At 32.9% G+C, this 22,631-nt stretch overlaps 5 protein-coding genes across 9 annotated transcripts; 3 read left to right on the top strand and 2 right to left on the bottom strand.

The window, feature by feature from the left end:
• Window positions 1-130: 130 nt before the first annotated feature.
• Window positions 131-1,707, bottom strand: LOC108860772 (CASP-like protein 3A1). 3 transcript variants are annotated; one of them, XM_057010325.1, is made up of 3 exons: window positions 1,645-1,707; window positions 774-1,230; window positions 131-666 (listed from the first exon to the last, which is right to left on the bottom strand). In XM_057010325.1, exons 2-3 carry the CDS (start codon window positions 1,043-1,045, stop codon window positions 312-314), a joined length of 627 nt encoding a protein of 208 aa, XP_056866305.1. In that variant the 5' UTR covers window positions 1,046-1,230; window positions 1,645-1,707; the 3' UTR covers window positions 131-311. The 3 variants fall into 3 exon arrangements, with proteins under 3 accessions (XP_056866305.1, XP_056866306.1, XP_018490126.1); XM_057010326.1 differs by having other exon boundaries at window positions 774-1,064; window positions 1,144-1,704; XM_018634624.2 differs by having other exon boundaries at window positions 774-1,207; window positions 1,296-1,704.
• A 728-nt stretch (window positions 1,708-2,435) lies between these two features.
• On the top strand, window positions 2,436-3,668 carry LOC108860698 (transcription factor MYBS3-like). The gene is made up of 2 exons (XM_018634555.2): window positions 2,436-2,914; window positions 3,195-3,668. The coding sequence occupies exons 1-2, from the start codon at window positions 2,590-2,592 to the stop codon at window positions 3,470-3,472; spliced, it is 603 nt and encodes a 200-aa protein (XP_018490057.1). The 5' UTR covers window positions 2,436-2,589; the 3' UTR covers window positions 3,473-3,668.
• Window positions 3,669-11,511: 7,843 nt separating this feature from the next.
• On the top strand, window positions 11,512-13,080 carry LOC130512360 (histidine-containing phosphotransfer protein 4-like). The gene is made up of 6 exons (XM_057010268.1): window positions 11,512-11,643; window positions 11,799-11,929; window positions 12,021-12,089; window positions 12,371-12,442; window positions 12,623-12,695; window positions 12,823-13,080. The coding sequence occupies exons 1-6, from the start codon at window positions 11,599-11,601 to the stop codon at window positions 12,868-12,870; spliced, it is 438 nt and encodes a 145-aa protein (XP_056866248.1). The 5' UTR covers window positions 11,512-11,598; the 3' UTR covers window positions 12,871-13,080.
• Window positions 13,081-17,176: 4,096 nt separating this feature from the next.
• On the top strand, window positions 17,177-18,925 carry LOC108857496 (PYK10-binding protein 2). 2 transcript variants are annotated; one of them, XM_018631484.2, is made up of 4 exons: window positions 17,177-17,332; window positions 17,425-17,659; window positions 17,764-18,204; window positions 18,470-18,925. In XM_018631484.2, the coding sequence occupies exons 2-4, from the start codon at window positions 17,459-17,461 to the stop codon at window positions 18,719-18,721; spliced, it is 894 nt and encodes a 297-aa protein (XP_018486986.1). In that variant the 5' UTR covers window positions 17,177-17,332; window positions 17,425-17,458; the 3' UTR covers window positions 18,722-18,925. The 2 variants fall into 2 exon arrangements, with proteins under 2 accessions (XP_018486986.1, XP_018486987.1); XM_018631485.2 differs by having other exon boundaries at window positions 17,238-17,332; window positions 17,450-17,659.
• A 1,142-nt stretch (window positions 18,926-20,067) lies between these two features.
• LOC108860065 (protein IQ-domain 26) lies at window positions 20,068-21,882 on the bottom strand. 2 transcript variants are annotated; one of them, XM_018633970.2, is made up of 4 exons: window positions 21,782-21,882; window positions 21,248-21,645; window positions 20,872-21,054; window positions 20,068-20,790 (listed from the first exon to the last, which is right to left on the bottom strand). In XM_018633970.2, exons 2-4 carry the CDS (start codon window positions 21,608-21,610, stop codon window positions 20,203-20,205), a joined length of 1,134 nt encoding a protein of 377 aa, XP_018489472.2. In that variant the 5' UTR covers window positions 21,611-21,645; window positions 21,782-21,882; the 3' UTR covers window positions 20,068-20,202. The 2 variants fall into 2 exon arrangements, with proteins under 2 accessions (XP_018489472.2, XP_056842694.1); XM_056986714.1 differs by having other exon boundaries at window positions 21,248-21,831.
• Window positions 21,883-22,631: the final 749 nt, after the last annotated feature.

The following is a 22,631-nucleotide window of genomic DNA, read 5'->3' as shown; positions in this document are numbered from 1 at the left end:
AATAAGGGTGTAGTTTCAGATAAGCCTTTTGTTTTCATATATATACGAAGAGAGTGTCTGTGCTCGAAGTAGCCAAGAAAGGTAATAAAGTTTTTCTTTGAAGCGTTTTTGTCGTTTACACGGAACTCAGTCAACAAAATCAAAACTTTGGAACTGGAAGATTCACTGACATCAACTAAAACAAACAAATATCAAAAAGAAAAAACATTCATAACATGCTTTCTTTTTCGAACCACACATTCATAACAACTCATAAAACATCATACGTAGGAAACAAACATGACATAAAAGGGTAAAACAGTAATAACTCTCTAGCAGTCGCGTGAGAGAGCGACAACGTCGAGAATAGAAGAAGCAGCCAGTAGAAGAAACGCGAACAAGGCAAAGACGATGGAGATTGCGAGATGGTCGCAAAAGAAATCAAGAGATTTGCAGAAATTAGGAAGAGGCATGTGTCTGATACCTGTTCTGTTCATATTCGTCACTCCTAAAGCCGCTGATCCTCCACTCACCATCGCGTATCCCAGTATCTGATCTGCAACGAAACAAAACCATGCTTGTCTTCTTGTCGGAACCACTGGTGATCGTCTCATTAGTCTGGTCCCACTTAAAACCAGTTGCAAGCATGAGTAAATAACCGTCGCCGATGTAACCACCACTAGATATCTGGAACATTAACGACCAGTCAACTTTATATAATGACTAACATGTATTCTTTATTTATTTATTTATTTTTTTCATGTATTCATTTGTGATTATGAAAATTGGCTTACATGAGGGAATCTGAGAGAGACCAGACGGCGTGGAGCTGAAACTCGAAACCGTAGAGGGTGGTCATGCTAGTCTCACGAGCTGTCACCATTAACAACACAGCCACCGCCGAAACGGCCATGCACATGGCTCGTAGCACAACCATTGCCACGTCACCGCGTCTTTCCCCGTGACGGTCATCCTCTTCGTATCTGGTGGTGACCACATCGCGGATATCAAGCTTCGTCTCTTCCACAGTTAGAGAGTTCTGTTTCTGCTCTGTAACTTTCGCCATGGCGTCTCGTAATGATATACTAAAGCGAGCCAAAGACTGGTATATAAACACACAAGCTGGACACGTGGCTAGTTTCTACTGGAGGTTCAAAACACTACCCGTGAGGCTTCTCAGGTTAGATGTTAATCAGTGTCTTTCAAGCGTTCGTAGTCGTTGGTCGTTCTGCACGAGGCATGGACCTTTGTCTGCTCAAATACAAACAAATATTTAAATGCAAAAAAAAGAGAAGAAAATTATAATCAGATGTTACCAATTATAGCTGTCGTCCATACAAAGACAACTTTAAAGTTTGAACTACTAAGAAAATGCCACTTCAAACACTGAAAATCAAGTCAACGACTTCCGTTATGTAAGTAGTGAGGACGAGAAGAGGCTTTAGCTCTGCTAAACCACCCCTTCTCTTTATAATCCTGCTCAGTACTACTACTACGGTACCAACTCTGACTGCCTGAAACTTGCTGAGCACCAAAAATATCTACTCAACAGAGTCTTCTCTATCTCCCCTTGCAAAGGCAACAAAAATTGAAATAGCTAACTTCCTCATCACGGAATAGGTTAATCTAGGGAGTGAGCTTCATGCAAATCATCGAAAACCATACCCGAATCATACTATTGAAGGGTTCGTGAGAGAGAGAGCAAACAACTGAGCTGTTTCCAGTTTTCAGAGGGGGGGGGGGAAATTAAACCTAAACCGCTAATATTCAAGAGTCTTTACGAAGTGATAAGAATAACCTCTAGTTTAAACAACAGCCGAATCCTATGACCTGGACTTGGGCCTACTTGGAAGTAGTCTGCCTAACAGTTGAACAAAAGAAAACACTGTATAGGGCTACACTAGTCTCTTTAGTTAACAAAATGCCAATTGATTCAGCCTTCGAGTACAACCCAAGTTTTATAGGTTCAATGGTTGTTGTGTTTATGGGCTTTTTATTTTTCTTTTTCTTTTAAATTTGCCTTGGGCTTGAAAAATGTTAAATTCCTAAGTGTTTAGAGTTCAAACGTGTTTATTTCTTCTTATTGACTAAAGTTTTTTTTTTTAAATGTAAACACAAATGGAGAATGGGAATACGATCAAATATCTTCAAATCACACGCCAATTAAATAAACTAAATCTCTATGATAATAATAATATATCCAAATCCTTTACGTCTAGACCACTTGATCCATCTCATAATATCAAAAAGCTTGTTTCTTCTTGTATGTGGATAGATCGATTCACAAGTGGATCAAATCATTATACAGATTTAGATTAAATAGATTGATCAATATTATCCTCAAAATAATTAAATCGATCATTTATTATCTTTGGTTATCAGAACTGAACTTGTCGGTAACATTGTGACTAAAAAAACTTATCTTAACATTGTCGTTAAACGAATTTTTTTCCGGTAAAGATAATATAAAATAAAAGCTCATAATAGTAAACATTTAAACACGAATTCAAACGTACGTTCCACCGCAATCCTCTCTGGTCTTTCAAAAATATCTCAAAAACAAAAAAGTTCCTCATCTCTGGTTTCTCGTTCGATTGTGTGTTTGTGCGGATGGCTCGTCGGTGTTCGCACTGTAGCAGCAATGGGCACAACTCTCGCACGTGTCCTACGCGTGGGACTGGCATGTGGGGTGGAGGATCATCTTCATCAGCCGTGAAGCTATTCGGCGTGAGGTTAACGGATGGGTCCATTATAAAAAAGAGTGCGAGTATGTGTAATCTCTCCGCATTGGCCGTGCACCACCGTTTATCTCCGTCCAACGACTCGCCGTTGTCGGATCACGCGCGGTACTCGAATCAAGATAGCGAAGGTTACTTATCAGATGATCCAGCTCGTGGTTCCGGGCCTATCCACTGTCGTGTGGAGAGGAAGAGAGGTATATATGTTTGGTGTGAGTTTACGGTGTTCAAACCGGTATCGGTTTACTACTGAAATTGATTGTGTCGTACCACCGGTTTAGTGAACTTGAGTCCATGGTTTATGTGTGAGAGTTTTAATTGCTGAAATTGATTGGGTCTTACCACCGGTTTTAGTGAAGTTGTTTGGGTGAAATTAAGCACCATCTCAATTTGTGTATCATGTTGTTGAGCATGAGTCTATGGTTATGTGTGTTTAACCGTTCTTGAATGTGATGTAAAACTTTGACATGTCAACAGGTGTTCCTTGGAGCGAGGAGGAGCACAGGCTGTTCTTAGTGGGTCTTCAGAAGCTAGGTAAAGGAGATTGGCGTGGTATTTCAAGAAACTATGTAATTTCAAGAACTCCTACACAAGTTGCTAGTCATGCTCAAAAGTATTTCATCCGCCATCATACTTGTTCGGCTACCCGCAGGAAAAAACGTTCTAGCCTCTTCGACATGGTTAGTTGGCATCATCTCTTAGTGATATTAAGTGCTGCCCCTGAGATCTATGGACATGAAACAATTACGGTATAAAAGCTGGATCAAGTTGCATTTATATGTTGTAGATAGTTTGGGGGCCGGATGACCCATAGTCCCATACATTCAGCATCACGTCATATTTTTACATAAGATAACTACACGTTATAATACTCCTCTTTTTAATGTCGCGTCATGTTTTTTTATTATTTAGAGATTCGACAATAACAAATGTTACAAATCAAATATCAAATGTTTTCCGTACAACTAGTTATACTGTTGAGTGTGTTCTAGTGGAACATTAAACCGGATATAAGATAAATAAAATTAAGAAGAAAAGAAAAGAGACAAGAGTATTGGTTCTTTGTAGTGAAGCTGCTTTCAATAATGGCAAAGCCAAAATCAAATCAAGGATGAGTAGGAGGAGATAGAAAGAGAATCAATGCTGCTTGAGAATAACTATTAATTTTCATACAAAAAATAGTCGAATTTAATTTGTAAATGATTGCAATTCTGCCCCCCAATAATATTCCAAACAAGCCACTCTCTAATGCTAAAATAGTAAAATTGTGACAACATTTCTACAAATGTGTATTCACACTCTTTTAACTATGTTCCTTGCTTGTGCTTCAATGTACCGCCTCTTTCGTTCCTCGAACGACCAGTACATAGTTTATATTCGTTATCCTTTTTAATAAGCTGATGTTCTGAATGGATCCAACCTATAGTTATGACGGGTGTGTCCTCAATTATATATGTAGAAGCGTTTGATGTTGTACGAGCAGTCGAGCACATGCCACTAGGCCCACTACAGTCATATGCTGTGCAAACCCATATGTCTATGCAATTCAACAAACTGTGCTCTTTCAGAAAGAAAGAAAAAACATACTGTGCATGAGTCTATATTCTCAAGCAAGCAATATAAGCAAAACATCAAATCACACTAAGCGACAACACAAATCTTATTAAGAACAATATATCGTTAGATGCATTAATTATGAGTCCGTCACCTCTTTGAAGGTACTTTTTGGTTTAGTTTGATCGCCTCTTTGGAACCATAACTATGCATTCATGAGTTCATGTTAATTAAGTACTAAATTATGCAAGTATTTATGCTATCCAAGAATCAAATTGCATATGATATCAACGGCATAACAATATCGGGGGGAATCAAGCACAAGAAGGAAATAATATAAATACTGTATGATTTTGTAGCCTCTAATTATATGCCGGCCGACTGGTAACTAACACAGTAGTCAAACTTCCGATAGCACTTTAATAATCGCAGTGACCATCATGTTCGCACCATTAACATTTACACTCTGATTTTTTTTTGTTTTAACTTTCAACTATGGCTCAAAAACATGAACAACTCAACTGAATCTGATCTAAAAAACAGTATTGAATTCGAACCAAAACTAGTTAAATATTTTAACAAATTCAAAAATTTAATATCTAAAAATCAAAAAGAATATGATCTGAATATATCTGAATCATATTTATGTATTTAAATATATTAGTTATTTTAGATTTAATATCCAATAAAATATTCAGAATATATAAGATACTTTGAAGTTGTCCAATTATTTGAAAATATATACTAATAGTGAAAATCAAATATCTAAAATTGTTACATAATACTCAAAACACCAAATCTACTTAAAATATTTAATGATTCTCCATCTAAATATTCAATCCAAACCAATTTTGATGTGAAGCTTAGGTATTTTGACATATATTATTCAAATTTCTATGTTATATATTTTTTTTTAGATTTTGAAAATTTAGTATATATGCATTTTAATATTTTTAAAATAATTTAAATGCATTATCTGACCCTGGACCTGCAACGATCCGAACCGAATCTGAACCAAAATTTATAAATACTTGAATAAAGATGAAATATTTAATCTAAAAATTTTAAATTCTAATAGACCCAAACCGAATCTGAAATCAATTGCGAGATCTACTCATAATTGGATAGTGGTATGTTTATTTGGGATGAGTAAATGAAATTAGCTATTTCATAGTTCTGTCGGAAGTCGGTCCCCTATGATTTAACCTAAATTCGACTCTTTTTATTTTACTTTTATGATTATGATAAGTCGTTTTCAGGTGACTTATTTGGTTTAAATAATTTTATGGGATTATAGCTTTTCGGATTGGGGGGAATCATGTTCATAATATCGGGGGTAAATTCATGAAAGTGATGGAGGATAAAAAATAATAGCATATACTTTTATCTAAGAGGGTGATAGATGATTGAATTTACCGGTTTCACATAGCTCTTTTTTTCTGAATTTGTATGCTGAGAAGAAACTTTAATAGAGTAATCATCAGCATGAAAAATCTGCTTCCGTGTCGACATTCGATTTTGAAACTAGTCATCTTAGGTCAAGTCAACAATGTGCCCTTTATAAAGTACTTAGTTTAAATTAACTAGGTGCTAATAGCTACTTACAATGATTTTAGTAGCAAAAATTTCGCATCATGTAGATCCAACAAAAAATCTCAATATCACTTTCCAAAGAATATCTATAGTTTTAAAAAGATATCTAAACATCTATTAATCTTTTAATCATATAAAACTAACGGTGGAACAAGCTAGACTTCTAAAACATATGTTAAGTTACATTCCTTCCATTTTTTTCCCAAAAATGTCTTGTTAACCTTTTTGTTTGTAAGAAGTATCGTTTTATATTTTAATGTAAATGTTGAGTAAAAATAATTTAATACTAATTTTAGTGTATTAATTATAAAGAAATTTATTTATCACATTTATACATAAATATTTGAAATTTATAGTTTTTCATAATGTACAAAAGGAGAAATATCATCAATCTAGTTTAAATTGTCTATTGATTTTCTAATAGTGCATGAAAATTAAATTCTACATATCATATCCTGACCAGTTAAAGTTAGACAGCCTTAAAACTTATAAATATACAAAAAGGTAATTAGTTTTTTAAGAAAATTCAAATAAAAGGAGTATGTTGTAGAAATTTATCAAGCTAGTTTTAATGATTAAATATATTTTTGGCATGATTTTTTTCATTTAATGGTGTAATTTCTGCAACAGCGAAGGTCGGAATTAAGGAGAATAATCGAGATGAGACAGCAAGCAATAATAAAACTTATATTCTAAACCCACTTACACCCACAATATGTACTAGACAAGTCTTTATTTGAGATTGGTTTGGTGGGCGGAAGAATAAATAAAGTTGGAAGTATATGATCAATCTCTCTCTTCTGTAATTCGATGTCACGATGCTTGTCTGAGAGTGAAAGAGACAGAGAGAGAAGGAACAAATTATGCTGTGATGATAAAAAAGATCGTATGTGTCATTGTGTCAATCATTTAGATCACACTTGTAATGTGCTCTGCTTTTGGTTCAGTTTTTTTTTTTCCTTTTTAGATACTTGTTCCTTATTTCTAATAACAGAAAATTATGGTTTATTATTAGTTTATTTTTCGTTGGCCATATGTATCTTATTCTCTCTTTTTTGGCACCTATTTCATATTATTCATATCCTCCATTAACTTTTAACTTTTATAATATTAGAAAAAATGAATTAGAAGTATGATCCGCATGCGTCCGCACAAGCACTAACCTTCCTCAACACACTCTTACCTGCACACACCTTCAAAGTTTTGGTTGTTAGATGGATTTAAACCAATTCATGTTTGTTTAATTAATGGTTGAGGATTCGTTATTTTAGTTGGCGATTATGGTTTATCTGTGATTTAATTGTGGCTAGTTATTTGTAGACAAAAACTAATCCGAAATCATTCCTAGCTAGGAATTAGTCTAGGTTTTGGTGTAGGATTATTAATTTATTCCGACTAATAAAAAATGAAGTATACAATTTTCATATTCAAATTTAGACTATGATTTCAATGTTATGTTAACAATTTTTCAGTGTTTAATATAGGAGTTGAAAATATGATATAATAAATAAATTTTACTGATAACTTGATTTTTTTTCTAGCAAGATCTTTATATAATAAAGTTATATTTAGTTATGGATGTGAGGGTTAACGTTAAGTATTCTGATTTCTCTGAAAAATAACTATAACTGGATTTCAACTTCAAATTTCTCGTTTCAGTTTCATATTCTATATATTGTATATTAACATTGTGGTTTGTAGTATATGTAAAATAGCTTAAGAAAATAGATTTAACCACTAATCATCAAACTGTATTTGTATTTTCGGTTATTCAAAATTTCAGGGTTAAAACATTTTTATTTTGAGTAGTTAAAAGAAGAATAATCTATTGAAAATTGATTCACGATATCGTGTAAATAAAACTAAAATATATGAAAAAATCATGTGATGATTGTATGATTAGAAAACAAATTATTTGAGACTCCAAAAATTAATGCACCATCAGTCATATGAAATGTTATCCACAAACCGAATGACGGATATGAAAACTCCATTAATAAACGATCAGAACATTACAAATGGTAAGAAGATAATTAGATGAGTAAAAGATTTTACATGGGATTACACAAACATAAGTTAGGATTTTTGCACACAACGTTTTCATTGCATTCTGTGAAAACGGTAATTGTAACATCTCAGTTTATGGTATATATGAAATAATTTTAAAAAATTAATTTGACTATTTATATCATCAAAATGATTTTATCTTTTCAGTCATTTATACAGTAAAAAAAACTTTGAAGCTAAACGTTTTTGAGATTAACTAAAATGAATTTATCTCATAATTATTGTTTTCACAACTAAAGTTATCCGACTAATGTGATGGAAAGTTCAAACTGGCAAAAACAAGTGTACAGTAAAGTAAAGTGTTTAACAAAATAATATGAATATTAATTCATGTTCTAGAATTTCTTTAAACTAACATTCTCCTTAATTAGTACAATCATAAAATTTTATAAATTAGAAATTGCAATAAATATTTGACGTGGTTTAAAACTTTTTTGTCTCTCAACAACTTTGGTGTGCCGTTAATTAGAGAAAATATTTAGCTTTCAAACACATATCACTTATCAGTTGCTTCTCACATTTGGGATGTTTTGGAGATTAGTACGTTAATAATGATAGATAAAGTTTTTCTTTTCCTATTGAGTCATATAAATGTTTTGTATGCAGGTGATGTATATAACTTTGTTACTTTCAATAATCATGTGACTAAACGCTCAATTTTAATGAGAATGCTTGTTCGTGAAATTAAAGCCATTCAAGAATTTGTAAGAAAATGCTAGTAAAGAAAATTGTGTGAAAACATGTATAAAATATTCAGTAATTAATCAAGACGGAAATGGTCATTCTTAAGAATATATTTCTCTTGAATTGTATACTCTTTAAAATTATAACTTTTCTTTTCACTTTCAGGGTTATCTTTTTCCAAATACATTTTATTAGTATATATTTTGCCCCCATTCCCAATGATGTGTTTTGCATAGTTCAAGTGTGCAGTTTTTAGGATATAAATTCGAAATTTACCTGTTTATGATGCACCTAATTAAATAATATATTATATTATTCGCCATTCTTGAGATCCTTTGATTAATTTAATAATTTAGAAGAAATAGATCGATCAACTACAGTAGTATTCATTTTTGATAACGGACACGTAATTAAGGGAACAATCTTTTTTTGTCGTCATTAAGTGAACAATCTACTTTAATAAGTTTCTGATATATTGAAATCAACTCATCATAAACTTAAACTTAGACACTACCGTACAAATTAGCTTATATGAAGATACATACCATTTGATTCTACCAGCAATATATATTTTATATATTTTATTTTAAGTATCGTTTTAGATTTATGTACATAAATTAAAAAAATATTTTTTATTTTATATTTCTAAATATCTTTGTCTATATATCTCATTATATTTTAACTAATAGAAAAATAAATTAGTGAATATAAAATCATTATAATATATTAAAATAATAAATTTTACATTAAATTCTAAAATAATATTTATTTTAGCAAAAGTTTTATTCTACAACACAACTTAATATGAACGAAAGGAGTACTAAATAAAATAGATTATATCGAAAATGAGAAAACCACCAAAAAAACCCTTGAACTTTCAAAAAAATGCCAAAAAAACTTCAAACTCCTATATAAGCAATTTAAATTGTCAACTTTTCGAATTTGGCCAATTTAATCTTACATTTTTGTTGACTCTGCCCATTTAAACTCAACGATAGTCAACCGTTAACTTTTATTAATAAACATTAAACATCTGTTAAGTGTTAATCTATATGTCGTTGAATTTAAACAAAACAGAGTTAGAACTTAGAAGTAAAGCTTCTTGATCTCTAAATCTCAAATTTTCAAACCCCTAATCTTCGATCATCTCTCTGTTGACGACGAAGCTTCACCAACAATTGGTAAGGATGGCTAAGACCAAGCGAGTTGGTCGTGTTCGTCTCACTTTTGGATCGGTGATGTGATACGGTTCATCCATATGTTGATAGACTCAAGAATCAATGTTCAAGAAACACAGATTCTCATCTCACTTGTAAAATATCTTAATTGAAGAATAGATTCTAAAATAAAAATGAGAGCAAAGCTTTCCTGGAAAATTACAGAGCAAAAGAGACGAACTAGCAAACATTTCTAACTATTCTTGATGTTCCCAAAATGAAGCGTACTCTGTTTTTTATATGTAACAAGTTGTTACTCTCCCACACATGACATGTTCCTTGACGTATCCAGTAGCTTTACCTGTATCAAATCTTCCCCTTTCAGAAAACATTGACCTTAATGTTAATGTGAACCTCAAAGAAAGTTTGCGTCAGCATAGTAGTACGTTCTCAGAGAAATCTCCACCTCATAGCAAGTTTGTGTCTCCTGTTTTGCTGCTTCTTGTAATCAAACCTCTGAACGTAAACCTCCAAGACTTTGGCATCGTATTCTTCTTCTGGGTCTTCACACACTCTTGTACATGAGCTTCTGTTACTGTTTGTCGCTTTCTTGGTTCTTAGAATATAAACATCCAGCTTGCTGTTAACCATTTGCCTTTACTCCTCTTTTTCTGAGAAAAACAGAGATCCATAATGTTTCTTCCTCTTTTTCTCCACTAGAAAGATTTCTATGAAGTGAATGCTCTATCTTCTTAAATTCCTCAAGGATTAAAATTGTTGCAGAACACTTCTTTACTCATGATCACACTGCAATCTTTGTATGTATATGTTAATCACGTTTTGGAAAGATACAAGTAACTTCTACAGAATCGGTAACTTTTTTTTTGAAATAATGTTAAATAGATTCAAGCAAAAAAAATCGTTTTTACATTTACTGCTTCATTGGTAACTTTTGATGTACCAGCAACACTGTCTGATTCTCTCTCACTGTATCTCGCCATCTCAATGTCATATGAGTCTTTAATATGGAGTTTTGGCCATAGAAGTACCAGCTGGATCCCAAGGCTTGTTAATTGTAGTATACATAACCTGCTACTCCATCTCTAGAACTGACAAAACTTCAGTACTATGCGGAAACAGATGTTAGAAACAATTGCGTGTTTGAACTTAGTTTGTCCAAAACATGAGTTTGATGTGCTCTTTTCTTCTTCAGTTAAGGCAAATAAAGTCATTAGGAATTTAGGAGTGTAGGTTTTCTTTTGCGTCTAGAGATATGCTCGATCTGGGTTTTTTTATGAAGATGGGTGTTTTTCAAAACGGCAACATATTGAACAAACGGATGTTAATGAAAAGTTAACTGTTGACTTTATTTGAGTTTAAATGGCTAAGTCAACATAAATGTAAGATTAAAATTGCCAGATTTGAAAAATTGATGATTTAAATTACTTAAATACAAGTTTGAAGTTATTTTGGCATTTTTTTGAAAGTTCACGATTATTTTGGCAGTTTTCTCTATCGAAAATGCATCCATTTGTCATACCAAAATAAGCCGATAATAACGAATACATCAATTGCGTGTGTCGTAGAATACCTACAATTCATGTCCCTTACGTTGCAGGTTCCCATCATTTTTATAAATATTCTCCTCTTTTCTGCTTTCACCTTTTTATGTAATATGAAATTAATAATTTATTTTATATTCTTCCCCTATATATATCCCCGATGTCCACCGTTTCAGTATAGCACCGCCACTCGAATTACTTAACATAAAGAAAAGAATTAGTAGATTGGTAATACTCACTTGTTGTTAATATTTTCAAACAAAAATGCAGCGGCAAGTGGCACTCATCAAGCAGTCCCTCTTTGATCAGGTACAATGATTTTTCCTTTCCTTTTTTTTTCTTGTTTGTTTTTTTGAACATATGTTTTTCCTTTTTAGTGTTAGTGTAGTATTTAAAGTAGTACCAGTTGTGAATTTCTTCAAAGAAAATAATAATTTAAACTCAAATGGAAAAAATACATGCAGGGATATCTCGATGAACAATTCATGGAGTTAGAAGAGCTCCAAGATGATGCAAACCCTAATTTTGTTGAAGAAGTGGCAACATTATACTTCAAAGATTCAGCTCGATTAATCAATAACATTGAGCAAGCCTTGTGAGTAACTTTAATATTCATAATTATTTTTCTATTTTTGAACACGACTTGGAGTTTAATTTAATGTACACAAATTACTTTAACTATGCAGGGAAAGAGGATCATTTGATTTCAATCGGCTGGATAATTACATGCATCAGTTTAAGGGCAGCAGCACAAGGTAAATTTCACCTTAAATTTGTTGAATTTACATATAGAAATGCGACTACTTGAGTACATAGTAGTATGTGTTTAAGTTGAAAAAGAGTGTAACACAAGCAGATTTAAATTACTTCCATATTCGATCAAGAAAATTAATTACTTCCACTCTCATTCATGATTTTATGATAAAATTGACTAAGACTTAACATAAATATTTTTTATTCTAGTTTTTATAGAATAATAGATAGTAGTATTTGTTAAGACGTAATTAGTAATGACACAATGTGCTTTTTCTTGTAGCATCGGTGCGAGTAAGGTGAAAACTGAATGCACTATGTTTAGGGAATACTGCAGAGCTGGAAATGCTGAAGGGTACTTTCCCTTTACACTTCGTGCTTCTTTTTATAACGGAACACGGGATGAAAATTAAAACAACAAAAATATGGAGTAAAAATTGCAGCAATATCCGTTGAACTTTGAACTTTTCTATTTTATTCAATTTTCGATACCCTAGATAATTTTCTCATTATTCCGTACTTGCGACGAGTGCAGATGCTTGAGGACTTTCAAGCAACTGAAGAAGGAGCACGCAACGTTGAGAAAGAAGCTTGAACAATATTTCCAGGCAAGCAAATTATTAGCTATGCTTAACGAATCACAAATTATGTGATGATCACTCAGTACCTCTAATCACTTTCTTTATCACAGTAACTGTTTAGTTATATACCTGAATTAGATTTTGTAATGAACAGTTGGCAAGACAGGCGGGGCCTAAGGAGATAGCACGTAGGCCCAAGTAATACAGGGACATATCAATGAGGAATCGTCAGCGAATTTTGTAGTAGAAAATGCTATAAATACATATATAGTTCCTCAATGTATGTAATAAAGAAGATCTTGGATTTTTAATATTATGCATGTCAATAAACGGTCCAAATTTCTCTCATGTTTTTTTCCTTATATGGCTAATATTCTCCTTAGATATTATTTTATTTGCGATTTGCCTCTTATTCGTAACATTTTAGCTTTTCTCATTAATGAAGGTATGCAAACAAAAATAAACATGCCTTTATGGATTCGCCTTTAAGTCTTTAACAATAATTAAATACATTATTGTGTAGGCACTTCGAAAGTATAGTCTCTACTGCGAATACAGTACTCATCATAAAAGCAAAAAAAAAAAAAAAACATAGAAGATATAATAGTTATGCAAACTATAATGCATTTTTTAGCAAAATAATGTATTAATTTTCTTTACCAGTCTAGAAGTTCTCTATTCTATTACTTTTAGTCTTAACATATCTTAGTTTTTTCATATGATGGGATAAGCTAACTACACATAGGTCTGATGCATGGGGTTTCTTTTAACAGTGAAAAATTACAAAAGTTCGTCGCAGAGATATAGATCAAACGTTTTCATAAAATGGTCATTTATTTGTTAAAATACAGAGAGATATCTAAATAAGGTCATCCACATTAGTAGTTTTTACAAAAAAAAAAAATCATCCAAAATAATGATATAGAAAATAAAAAGTAAGAAAGAAAAAGAGGAGAAATGAAAAAACAATTTTCATTGAATTACAAAACAAGATGCGAAACTACATTGCCATTTGTCTATTCCACAATTCAGTTGCTTTAAAATATAAATAAAGTGCTGGTTAAAGACCCACGTTAAGACCAACATCTCTAATATAATTTGATATCTTTTTTAAAAATAAATAAAAATAGATATAAGATTTTTTCAAAATAGTATTTTTAAAAATATAGAGTAAAAGGTAAAAGAATGTTACTTCCTAGTAGTATTTTTTGTTTAAGAAAAAAAAATAGAAGTGGATAGTAATATTAAATTGGTAGATTAACTTATTTTTAAATTTGTTTTCTTTAAATAAATTCATCATTCATTGCTAAAAATCGTAAATTATCAAATATTTTATGCAAAAATTAAAATAATTAACATATATTAAATGTTTATTTACAACTATATATTATCTTTTTATTTATTTTGAAACTCAAAGCAATATATTACTTAAAATGATTATATACAAAATATAATAATACTAGTATTTAGTTCATGTATTATTTACAAAATATGTTACTGGAAAATTTGAAATTTTAACAACTGATTAAATTTTTATGATTTATATATTAATCATGAAGAATATAAAACCTAAACAATAAAACTAAAGAATTGTACAATATATAACACTAAATATAAAATATACATATTAAATGTTTATGATGATATCAAAATTATATATTTGTAAAATGAAAAAGTATCCGTACATACGTGCGGGTCAAAAGTAAAGTTTGTTTTTAAATACTACATATGGATGAGTTGAAAATGTTCTAAACCCTTATCGATGAAGATGCTAACTCAGCTATATATGTGACTTGTAGAAGCAGAGAGCAATAAATTTATCTTCTGGAATAGCCTTTGTACATAACTATATGTTGTTCAAAAAAAAAACTATATGTTGTTCTTGATATTTATAAATTTTATAATAATCTCCCAAGGGACACACAACCATTCTCATTTTTAGCCTACCTATATCTAACTCACTCGCACAAACAAAATCTTATTTGTGGCATCCATGTGCAGCTTTTTCCCATATAAAGGTGAATCTGTTTAATAAAATTACCTATGTAACTAAAGAAAAAAGAGTTTACAAAAAAAAAACTAAAGAAAAAAGAAAAGTAGTTGAAAAAATAATGAACTAAAAGAGAGATGACACAAAACTGAAGTAAATTAACTCCTAAAATCTATGCAAGTATGCAACCTTCTTCTTTCTTCACTGCATATATGTATATATAAACGAAAGTGAACCATTCACACAACCAAATCAAGAAAATGGACCATCACACGACGTCGACGTCGTTTTTCTTCTCCTCTTGGACTCAACTTTCTCCATCCTCAAAAAATTTATTTACTCAAGGGGCTTCAACGACTCTTGTTCCTGCAACATTTGGTGACTATGTGGTCACTGTCGGAAAAACAACTATCTTCCGACACTTTCAGAGAGGATTAACCAACTTATGGCCGTCAAATTTGCTAACCACAAACCCACCGATCATTTCTGCAACGGCAAACTAGTCACTGACATTACTAGTAAAAGCTTCTACTTGTAGCCCAAGTTATCGTTTCTTAAAGCTCCCTTGAGTTGTTCAGAACTGAAGTATATTGTGTGTGTGTGTTTCTCTGTTACAGCTGAAACACTGAGCTTCAGTAAATACCCACCAGCTTAATTATCTAAGTCCCGAAGCTTCAGGAAAGAACCATCACGGTTCTATGCTTCTCAATAACTTCTCTACATTTATCAAGGTAACGTTGTAAGAGGAGATGGTGAATCTTTGTGGATGCAGCAAGTGTACGCGATTGGAGCGAGGAAGATAGCTGTGACTTCTCTGCCTCAAAACGGGATGTCTTCCGGCTGCAAGAACCCTTTTCGGTTTCCATGAAAAAGGTTGTGTGTTCAAGACTCAACACAGACGCTCAGCAATTCAACAAGAAGTTTCAAGCAATATATACTCTGCTTCAAAAACAAAATGGTGAAAATTGGCTAAACCAGTTGTGATTCACAGATCTACACATCGAATTTCTTAAAATACATACCACTGTAACGAACAGCTCAAAAGGAACAGAGTGTAATATCTAAGCAGTGAGAAAAGCAAATTCAAGTTGTGCTAATTTCCCTGACTTCCTCATGTTTTTCAGCATATGTGACCGCTTTGGAACAAGTGTCTGCCTCTAAATTTTGTTCACTCTGCTCATTAAAGACCAGTTTCTGTTTAGCGCCACTCTTGTCAAAGGTATAAGCCTGCAGAAAATATCAACTTAGAGGTCACATGGGTCAACATTTTGAACCAATTCGACATAAAAAGATCAGAGACATTTGTTCAGCACATTTGTTATTGGCGAAGAAGAGAACACATAAACACATACGGTATAGTAACAGAGTGCCCAGTTTCAAAAAAAAAAAAAGTAACAGAGTGCCCATATAGTAATAAGATGGTCCAACAAGGAATGGCTACAAAGAACATGTGAGCTGCTCATAGTCATAGAAGTGATGATAGAATATTTATGCATAGCAATTTTCTAATCTATTATTATTGTTCTTTTTTTAGTTGTGAGTTATACTACTCGTGATAATTAATGACTTCCTAGTTAGTAGATATATTTATTTATTATTTTATAATATATAAAAACATAATTAATAATAAAATAAGCAAATATAAATACATATAATGCTTATTTCGTTAATTGTCGCAGATCTTAACCTAGTAACTATATTATAGTAATTATATTATTATTATGGTTGTTGAGTTTAATATGGTTTCTTCTTATCTTGATTTCAAATTTTCAACATCTAATCGATGTTGCCATCTTCAAAGATTTTCATATCTCAACATTTATTATTTTTTCTTGGCGAAATAATTAGGGTTAGTTACTATGCATTATGATAAGATGATTACATTGTATAATAATAGATTTGTGATAGTACTATAAATGGGTACCCTCTTAATATTATTGACTTGTGATATTATAAATGGGTACCCTCTTAATATTATAGATTTGTGATATTATAAATTTGTACCCTACTCATTACTAATGTCAATGAGTAGGTATCAGTAATTAATATATCATTACTAATGTCAATGAGTAGGTAAGTACCAAGTAACCATTGTACATAATATCAAGTAACTAATAAATTATGATTCACGTGATAAATGGATAGAACTAAAGTACTTCAATTTTAAATTTGTAATCTACATAATTTTGATCTATGTAATTAGATTTTAGATTAAAATTTGTGTTTAAAGTATTTTGCTTTAGATCGCATGCATGTTAAAACAAAATAGACTCCTGATAAGATCACTATTTAATTGTAAATTTAATAATTTATCTGTTATAACAAAACTGAACTACTAATAATTGATCTTTCATAATGAAACTGAAATGCGAGTGGCCCTGCGAAGACTGAAATTGCTAATCAAAAAGGCCATAATATCGTCTTAACTTGGCCCAACCAAAACAACGATTACTTGCGAAGATATACAAGTATATGAATACTTAAACATAAGTTTTCTTGAGTAAAATTTATAAAATATCCCTCGTGGATCACGAACTTGTAGATTATTATTTCGCCTAATGATTAATGTTCTAGATGCGGATATATGGATATATTCCATGATGTCAATATAAATGCACGTAGAGTTCTCTGCAATTGAGCATAGCACCTGTAACAATCTACTCTCCCTTTGAAGGTCATTTCTCTTTTCTTCTCTGTTTGTACAATTTCATTTATAGCGCAAATAACATCTTTTTTAATTTAAAAAAAAAACATCTTTTTAATTAGGTAACTTTTAATATTGATCGTAAAGCAAACAAAGATGGCCCAAAAGGTGGAAGCACAAGGAGGGAAAGGAGGTATTCAATGGGACGATGGATCCGAACACGATGCCGTAACCAAGATTCAGGTCGGAGCAGGTGGAATCGGCATTCAATACGTCAAGTTTGATTATGTGAAGAACGGACAAACCGAAGAAGCCCCTCTTCGCGGAGTCAAAGGCCGTAGTATCGCAGCTGATCCGGTTCCTTTACTTCTTCCTCTCCCTTTGACCTTTATATATATAAATATAACTATATACAAGTTTACTTTTTTCAGTGTGTCACATTTTTATCTCGATCTTTGTAGTTTGTTATTAACCATCCAGAGGAGCATCTAGTTTCTGTAGAAGGTTGGTATAACCCTGATGGTTTCATTCAAGGGCTTAAGTTCATATCCAACAAGAAAACCTCTGATGTCATTGGATACGATGACGGTACTCATTTCACTCTCCAAGTTCAAGACAAGAAGATCATTGGCTTTCATGGGTTTGCCGGAGACTGTGTCAACTCTCTTGGAGCTTACTTTGCTCCGTTGACTTCAACCCCGTTGACCCCTGCCAAGAAGCTGCCGGCACTTGGTGCTGATGCAGGAACTGCATGGGATGATGGTGCTTACGATGGTGTTAAGAAGGTGTACGTAGGACAGGCCGAAGATGGTATATCAGTCGTTAAGTTTGTGTACGACAAAGGCGCTGAGGACATCGTCGGAGCTGAACATGGAACGAGTACTCTACTCGGATTCGAAGAGGTATCATGCTTTCTTTCTATTTTTGTTAATTGTGATATATATATATATGTGTGTGTGTTGTAGAGAGAATAAATCCTAAGATGTGTGTTTTACATATAAAATGCTTATTAAGGGACGAAATGGGGTTGCATTTACAATGATAAGTATTAGTTTTAAGTTAGAAGACCATAATTTTTTCAAAAAAAAATATCATTGTTTGTGTTACAGATGAATATACCAGATAAGCCATTATTGAATTGTTTGGTTTCCATTAATTGATTTGCAGTTCGAACTTGACTATCCAAGTGAGTACATCACGGCTGTCCAAGGCACCTACGATAAAATCTTTGGGAGTGATGCAATGGTCATAAATATGCTTAGGTTCAAGACTAATAAGCAAACATCTACTCCATTTGGACTTGAAGCTGGCACAGCCTTTGAGCTAAAAGAGGAAGGCCACAAGATCGTGGGATTCCATGGAAAAGTCAGTGACCTGCTTCATCAGCTTGGAGTCTATGTCATGCCAGTCACCAACTGATCATATGACATCTTTCACTTTGCTTCCATTCTGTGAATCTAAAATAAGCTATTATATCTATCTTTTAAATTTGTTATGTGAAGTCTCCTCGTGCCTCTGGCGACCTTTGAATAAGTGTTTTAAGTAACGTTTCTTGTAATGTTGTTTTTTCTTTGATGTGTGTGTAATCCATTTCAATAAAGGAAGTTTATTCCATCTCGGTTATACCGTACGTGCCATCCACTGCCTTGATGTATTCACTTGGATATTTGAGCTCAAACTGTAATTAAAGTAACTCAAAACAAAACAAATTTGGAACTAGTCCATAAGAAAAAGAAAATCATCTGATGTAAATAAAATAGTAGAAAGGAAGAAGAACTAAGTACGGATTTGAAATCAAGCATAGTTTTCTTTCCATGTATGTTCATCTCCTACGATTTCAGCAACAAGGTCATATTTCGATAAAATATGATATTGTAACGTACAAACGGATGTGACATAAGATGCATTATGATCATGGGCTTTAAATTTTATGGGTGTGTAACAAACAGATCTCGTCAAACTAATTAAACTTTATGGGCCTAACAAGCCGGATTGTTTGGAATCTATGGTTGCACAGTAGATCTTTTTTTTTTTTTTTTCTTTTACGGCAGTGGATTTTCTTGAAGCAGCTCAAAGCAAAGAAGATCTTTTTTGCATCCGAGGAAAGAGTTGGAACCAGTAAAACAAACATCTTCATGATTTTTAAAAATGTAAAAGTATATTCGTCTAGAGTCTAAAAGTCTAAACTATGATTAAGGTAGATAAACCTTAACTAAAAGGGTACTAGGGACTCGTTTTGGAAGATTGCGAGGTAAATGTAGCTCTTATCCTTTTTGTCTTTTACATGGTAAACAGAGCTTATCAAAAAGCCTATGAAATACAGTAAAATTTTATTGTAGTCTGTTTCAGAAGAACGAATATGATGACGCATGCACGCATCTGCCTCCGCCAATCATATCCCCTGGTGGTTTTAAACAATGATTAGATACAGACACATTACAAAAGATTTTGAAAAATTCATAACAATGATAACGTCATATCGTACTTGTCTGACTCAATTTATCGCAAATTTCAACCTCATTTCGTCATCATTGTTAAGTTGCTAAGAATATCTTCTCGATAACTCGCATCTTTGAATATTCAAATTCTCTATCCAATTTCAGTTAACATTTTAACATTCATTCTTTAACCTTAATTTTCTACTGTAATGCATGAACTTTCTAAAAAAAATTCTTACTTTTCTGTTGTATAAAATTAGTTCATAAAAGCATTTTAACATGAAGACGTCTCGTATGTAGTAAGTAGTTAAAGTAGTCTCGTAAATAAATTGAAAAAATGTAACACTTTTCCAAAAGCAAAAATTTACAAAAAATAAGAACGAGAAATAAATAACCAAATATAAAAAAGAAAAGTCTAAAGACTGACGATCTCTTCTTTAAGGACGAGAATGACGTTTCTTTCTAATTATAGTATCTAAAATCATCCGGTTCTTGAGGAAGCTGACGATCATAAGAACAAGAAGAGCGTTTTTCTTGTTGCGGTTGCGGTTGGACCATCCTCACGCCGCTAACGCTACTTCTAGCCGCCATAATCTCATCAAGCGACAACCTCTTTCTATCAGGACGCTGTCTCGGTGCACTATGTGAGCGCAACTTGGATTTAAACGACAGCGTATTAGCCATATAGCTCGGTGACATCAAACCCGGATGACTTGGTCTTATTAAACCAGCGTCTCTACAAACGCTCTTAGCTGGCGAAGGTGGTGTGTAATAGTAGTGATGATGATTATTCACGGCTGATGAAGAAAACCTCGGCGTGTTTTGAGCCGTAGGAAACTTACATTTATCTCCTGGAAAACTCCACTCGAAATCATCTCCATGTTCAGATACATCAAAGTTCATTCTCCTCGATCTTGACTTCGTCTTGTAAGAGTCAATCTCAACAATCTTGGGACTAGTCTCATCGTACGTGTTGTTGTTGCTATGTTTCTCGACAGATACTAATACTCGCTTGCTATGGATATCGCTTCTGGAATCATCAGATCTCTCCTATTATATACCAAAAAAACATATGTTTGACTATTTATATGATAGAATTGAGAGTAAAAGAGTGAATATTGTTCTTCTTACAAGAGAATGTCTAGGATGTAACATGTTGTTGCGGTTGATCCGTTGAGATCGAACGCTCGTTTGTGCTCTGATGAGAGCTTGCATGCTATGAAGCGTTTCAGCGGCGCGTTTGCGGACTAAGTATCCTCTCACCAAAGCTTGTAGCTTCACTAGACCTTTCAACGCTCTTAACGCTTTCCTCGCCTGTAACAATATATTCTATAATTTAATATTTCAAGAAACTCCAAGAAAAACTCAATAATCACATTCCAAAAGAATCTAGCAAATACGTGTACTGTTTCATTAAGGGAGATGTATAAGGAGCAAGCAATGTACAGACATGCTTTTGTGTCGGAATTGATGACACAAAGAGTTCTACGAAATGTTAGTAATTTACCAAATAGCCCTTGAAGATTGTTTGAATTTTAACGGCTGCCCACCGTTCCATTGTGGTCCGTGAATATCCTCCCCCTCTTCCGTTACTTGTTAGCCTGACCACCGCGACGGCAGCTTGGGCCGCTGCAACCGCTGCGTCTGCGGCTGCGGCAGTGGCGGCAGCAACCGCAATGGCGTGTTTGTTCTGTTCTGTGTCTGTTTCTGCCAAGTAGGCTCTGAGCCAGACCGAGTCTGCTTGGAGTGTTTTTCCGCGAATGAGGGACCCACCGGTTTCTCCTCCTCCGTCGCCGGAAACTCGGTTCTCTTTCTCTTTGCTCTTTTTCATACCGAAAATGCCCTTAAACCATCTCGATGCTCTGCCCATCTTCTTTCAGCTTCAAGAACGGTCAAAGATGTTTTCTGCGCGATTTAAAGAGAAAAAAAGAATGAGAGATGACAAATCACAAATACTCAGAAGAACTTATCTGCAGAAAATGGAGAGGAAAACAAAAATTATGGCACTGAAACTGAAAACGATGCTTAGTGAAAGAAGCACCGTAAAAAACAAAAGAGCGAGAGAGATGGATGGAGCAATGGAATTACATTCTTGAAAATATATATATCAGGTTCACATTTATATATGAGTATTGTTTGAATTTAAATTTGAGCAAAGGACAAATAGGTTTATTTATGGGATTTTTTTTTTTTTAAAAGCATTTCTCTGTATTTGTTATGGGAATTTTTTGTTTTTAGGAGCACCTATTGGTAAAGAGCTAATCTTTTGTTTATACGATATAGCTTCAAGTATAATGTTATGTATTTTAACTCAAAAACATTAACAAATATTATAACCTAAGCGTCAAATTGAAGGCTAACTTCCTTTTCTCAGCAAATAAATGAATAGATTAACTCGATTTTAAATTTATAAGTTGCAAGAAATAATACTTTGAAAAAAGAAGGACAAACGTTTCTTTCTCGTTTTGTTATTGTAAAAACATTTACTTCATTTGAAAAAAAACTTGAAATCAATTTCAACGACCTAGCAACAGTTGTAATAGTCATCGCCCAGAATTTTGAAAGCGAATCATTTACTATAAAAATAAAAGGAGATAAACCTTTAAGCGCAAATAAATCCGATTTACAGATTATTTTGCACAGAGCCAATATTTTAGGGCAGTGAATAATTATTGTTTTGAAAAGGAAAGAAATATGATAATAACAAAATTCTGACACAACCTCGTGAAGAATTGAATTATAAGACAAAATGATGTCATGGAGAAAATATGGAGGGCTCTAATTTTTATAGGGGAAATTGCTAAAACCAACCCAAATATTGATTGCAACCCTAAAAGTAAACCCCATATTCAATCAATTGCAAACCCAACCTAAAAGGGTGTTAAAACTAC

The sequence above is a fragment of the Raphanus sativus genome, chromosome 5 (genome assembly GCF_000801105.2).
Source record: "Raphanus sativus cultivar WK10039 chromosome 5, ASM80110v3, whole genome shotgun sequence".
Taxonomy (NCBI): Eukaryota; Viridiplantae; Streptophyta; class Magnoliopsida; order Brassicales; family Brassicaceae; genus Raphanus; species Raphanus sativus.
This window is presented reverse-complemented; position numbering and strand designations above follow the sequence as displayed.

Coding starts and splice junctions, on each gene's coding strand:
- LOC108860772 (XM_057010325.1), bottom strand. CDS start 1,045: ATGGCGAAAGTTACAGAGCAGAAACAGAACTCTCTAACTGTGGAAGAG. Junction 667..773: donor TCTCTCTCAGATTCCCTCAT/GTAAGCCAATTT, acceptor TTAATGTTCCAG/ATATCTAGTGGTGGTTACAT.
- LOC108860698 (XM_018634555.2), top strand. CDS start 2,590: ATGGCTCGTCGGTGTTCGCACTGTAGCAGCAATGGGCACAACTCTCGC. Junction 2,915..3,194: donor TCGTGTGGAGAGGAAGAGAG/GTATATATGTTT, acceptor ACATGTCAACAG/GTGTTCCTTGGAGCGAGGAG.
- LOC108857496 (XM_018631484.2), top strand. CDS start 17,459: ATGGCCCAAAAGGTGGAAGCACAAGGAGGGAAAGGAGGTATTCAATGG. Junction 17,660..17,763: donor GTAGTATCGCAGCTGATCCG/GTTCCTTTACTT, acceptor CGATCTTTGTAG/TTTGTTATTAACCATCCAGA. Junction 18,205..18,469: donor CTCTACTCGGATTCGAAGAG/GTATCATGCTTT, acceptor ATTGATTTGCAG/TTCGAACTTGACTATCCAAG.
- LOC130512360 (XM_057010268.1), top strand. CDS start 11,599: ATGCAGCGGCAAGTGGCACTCATCAAGCAGTCCCTCTTTGATCAG. Junction 11,930..12,020: donor AATAACATTGAGCAAGCCTT/GTGAGTAACTTT, acceptor TTAACTATGCAG/GGAAAGAGGATCATTTGATT. Junction 12,696..12,822: donor AGCTTGAACAATATTTCCAG/GCAAGCAAATTA, acceptor TGTAATGAACAG/TTGGCAAGACAGGCGGGGCC.
- LOC108860065 (XM_018633970.2), bottom strand. CDS start 21,610: ATGGGCAGAGCATCGAGATGGTTTAAGGGCATTTTCGGTATGAAAAAG. Junction 21,055..21,247: donor CAATCTTCAAGGGCTATTTG/GTAAATTACTAA, acceptor ATATTGTTACAG/GCGAGGAAAGCGTTAAGAGC. Junction 20,791..20,871: donor TACATCCTAGACATTCTCTT/GTAAGAAGAACA, acceptor GGTATATAATAG/GAGAGATCTGATGATTCCAG.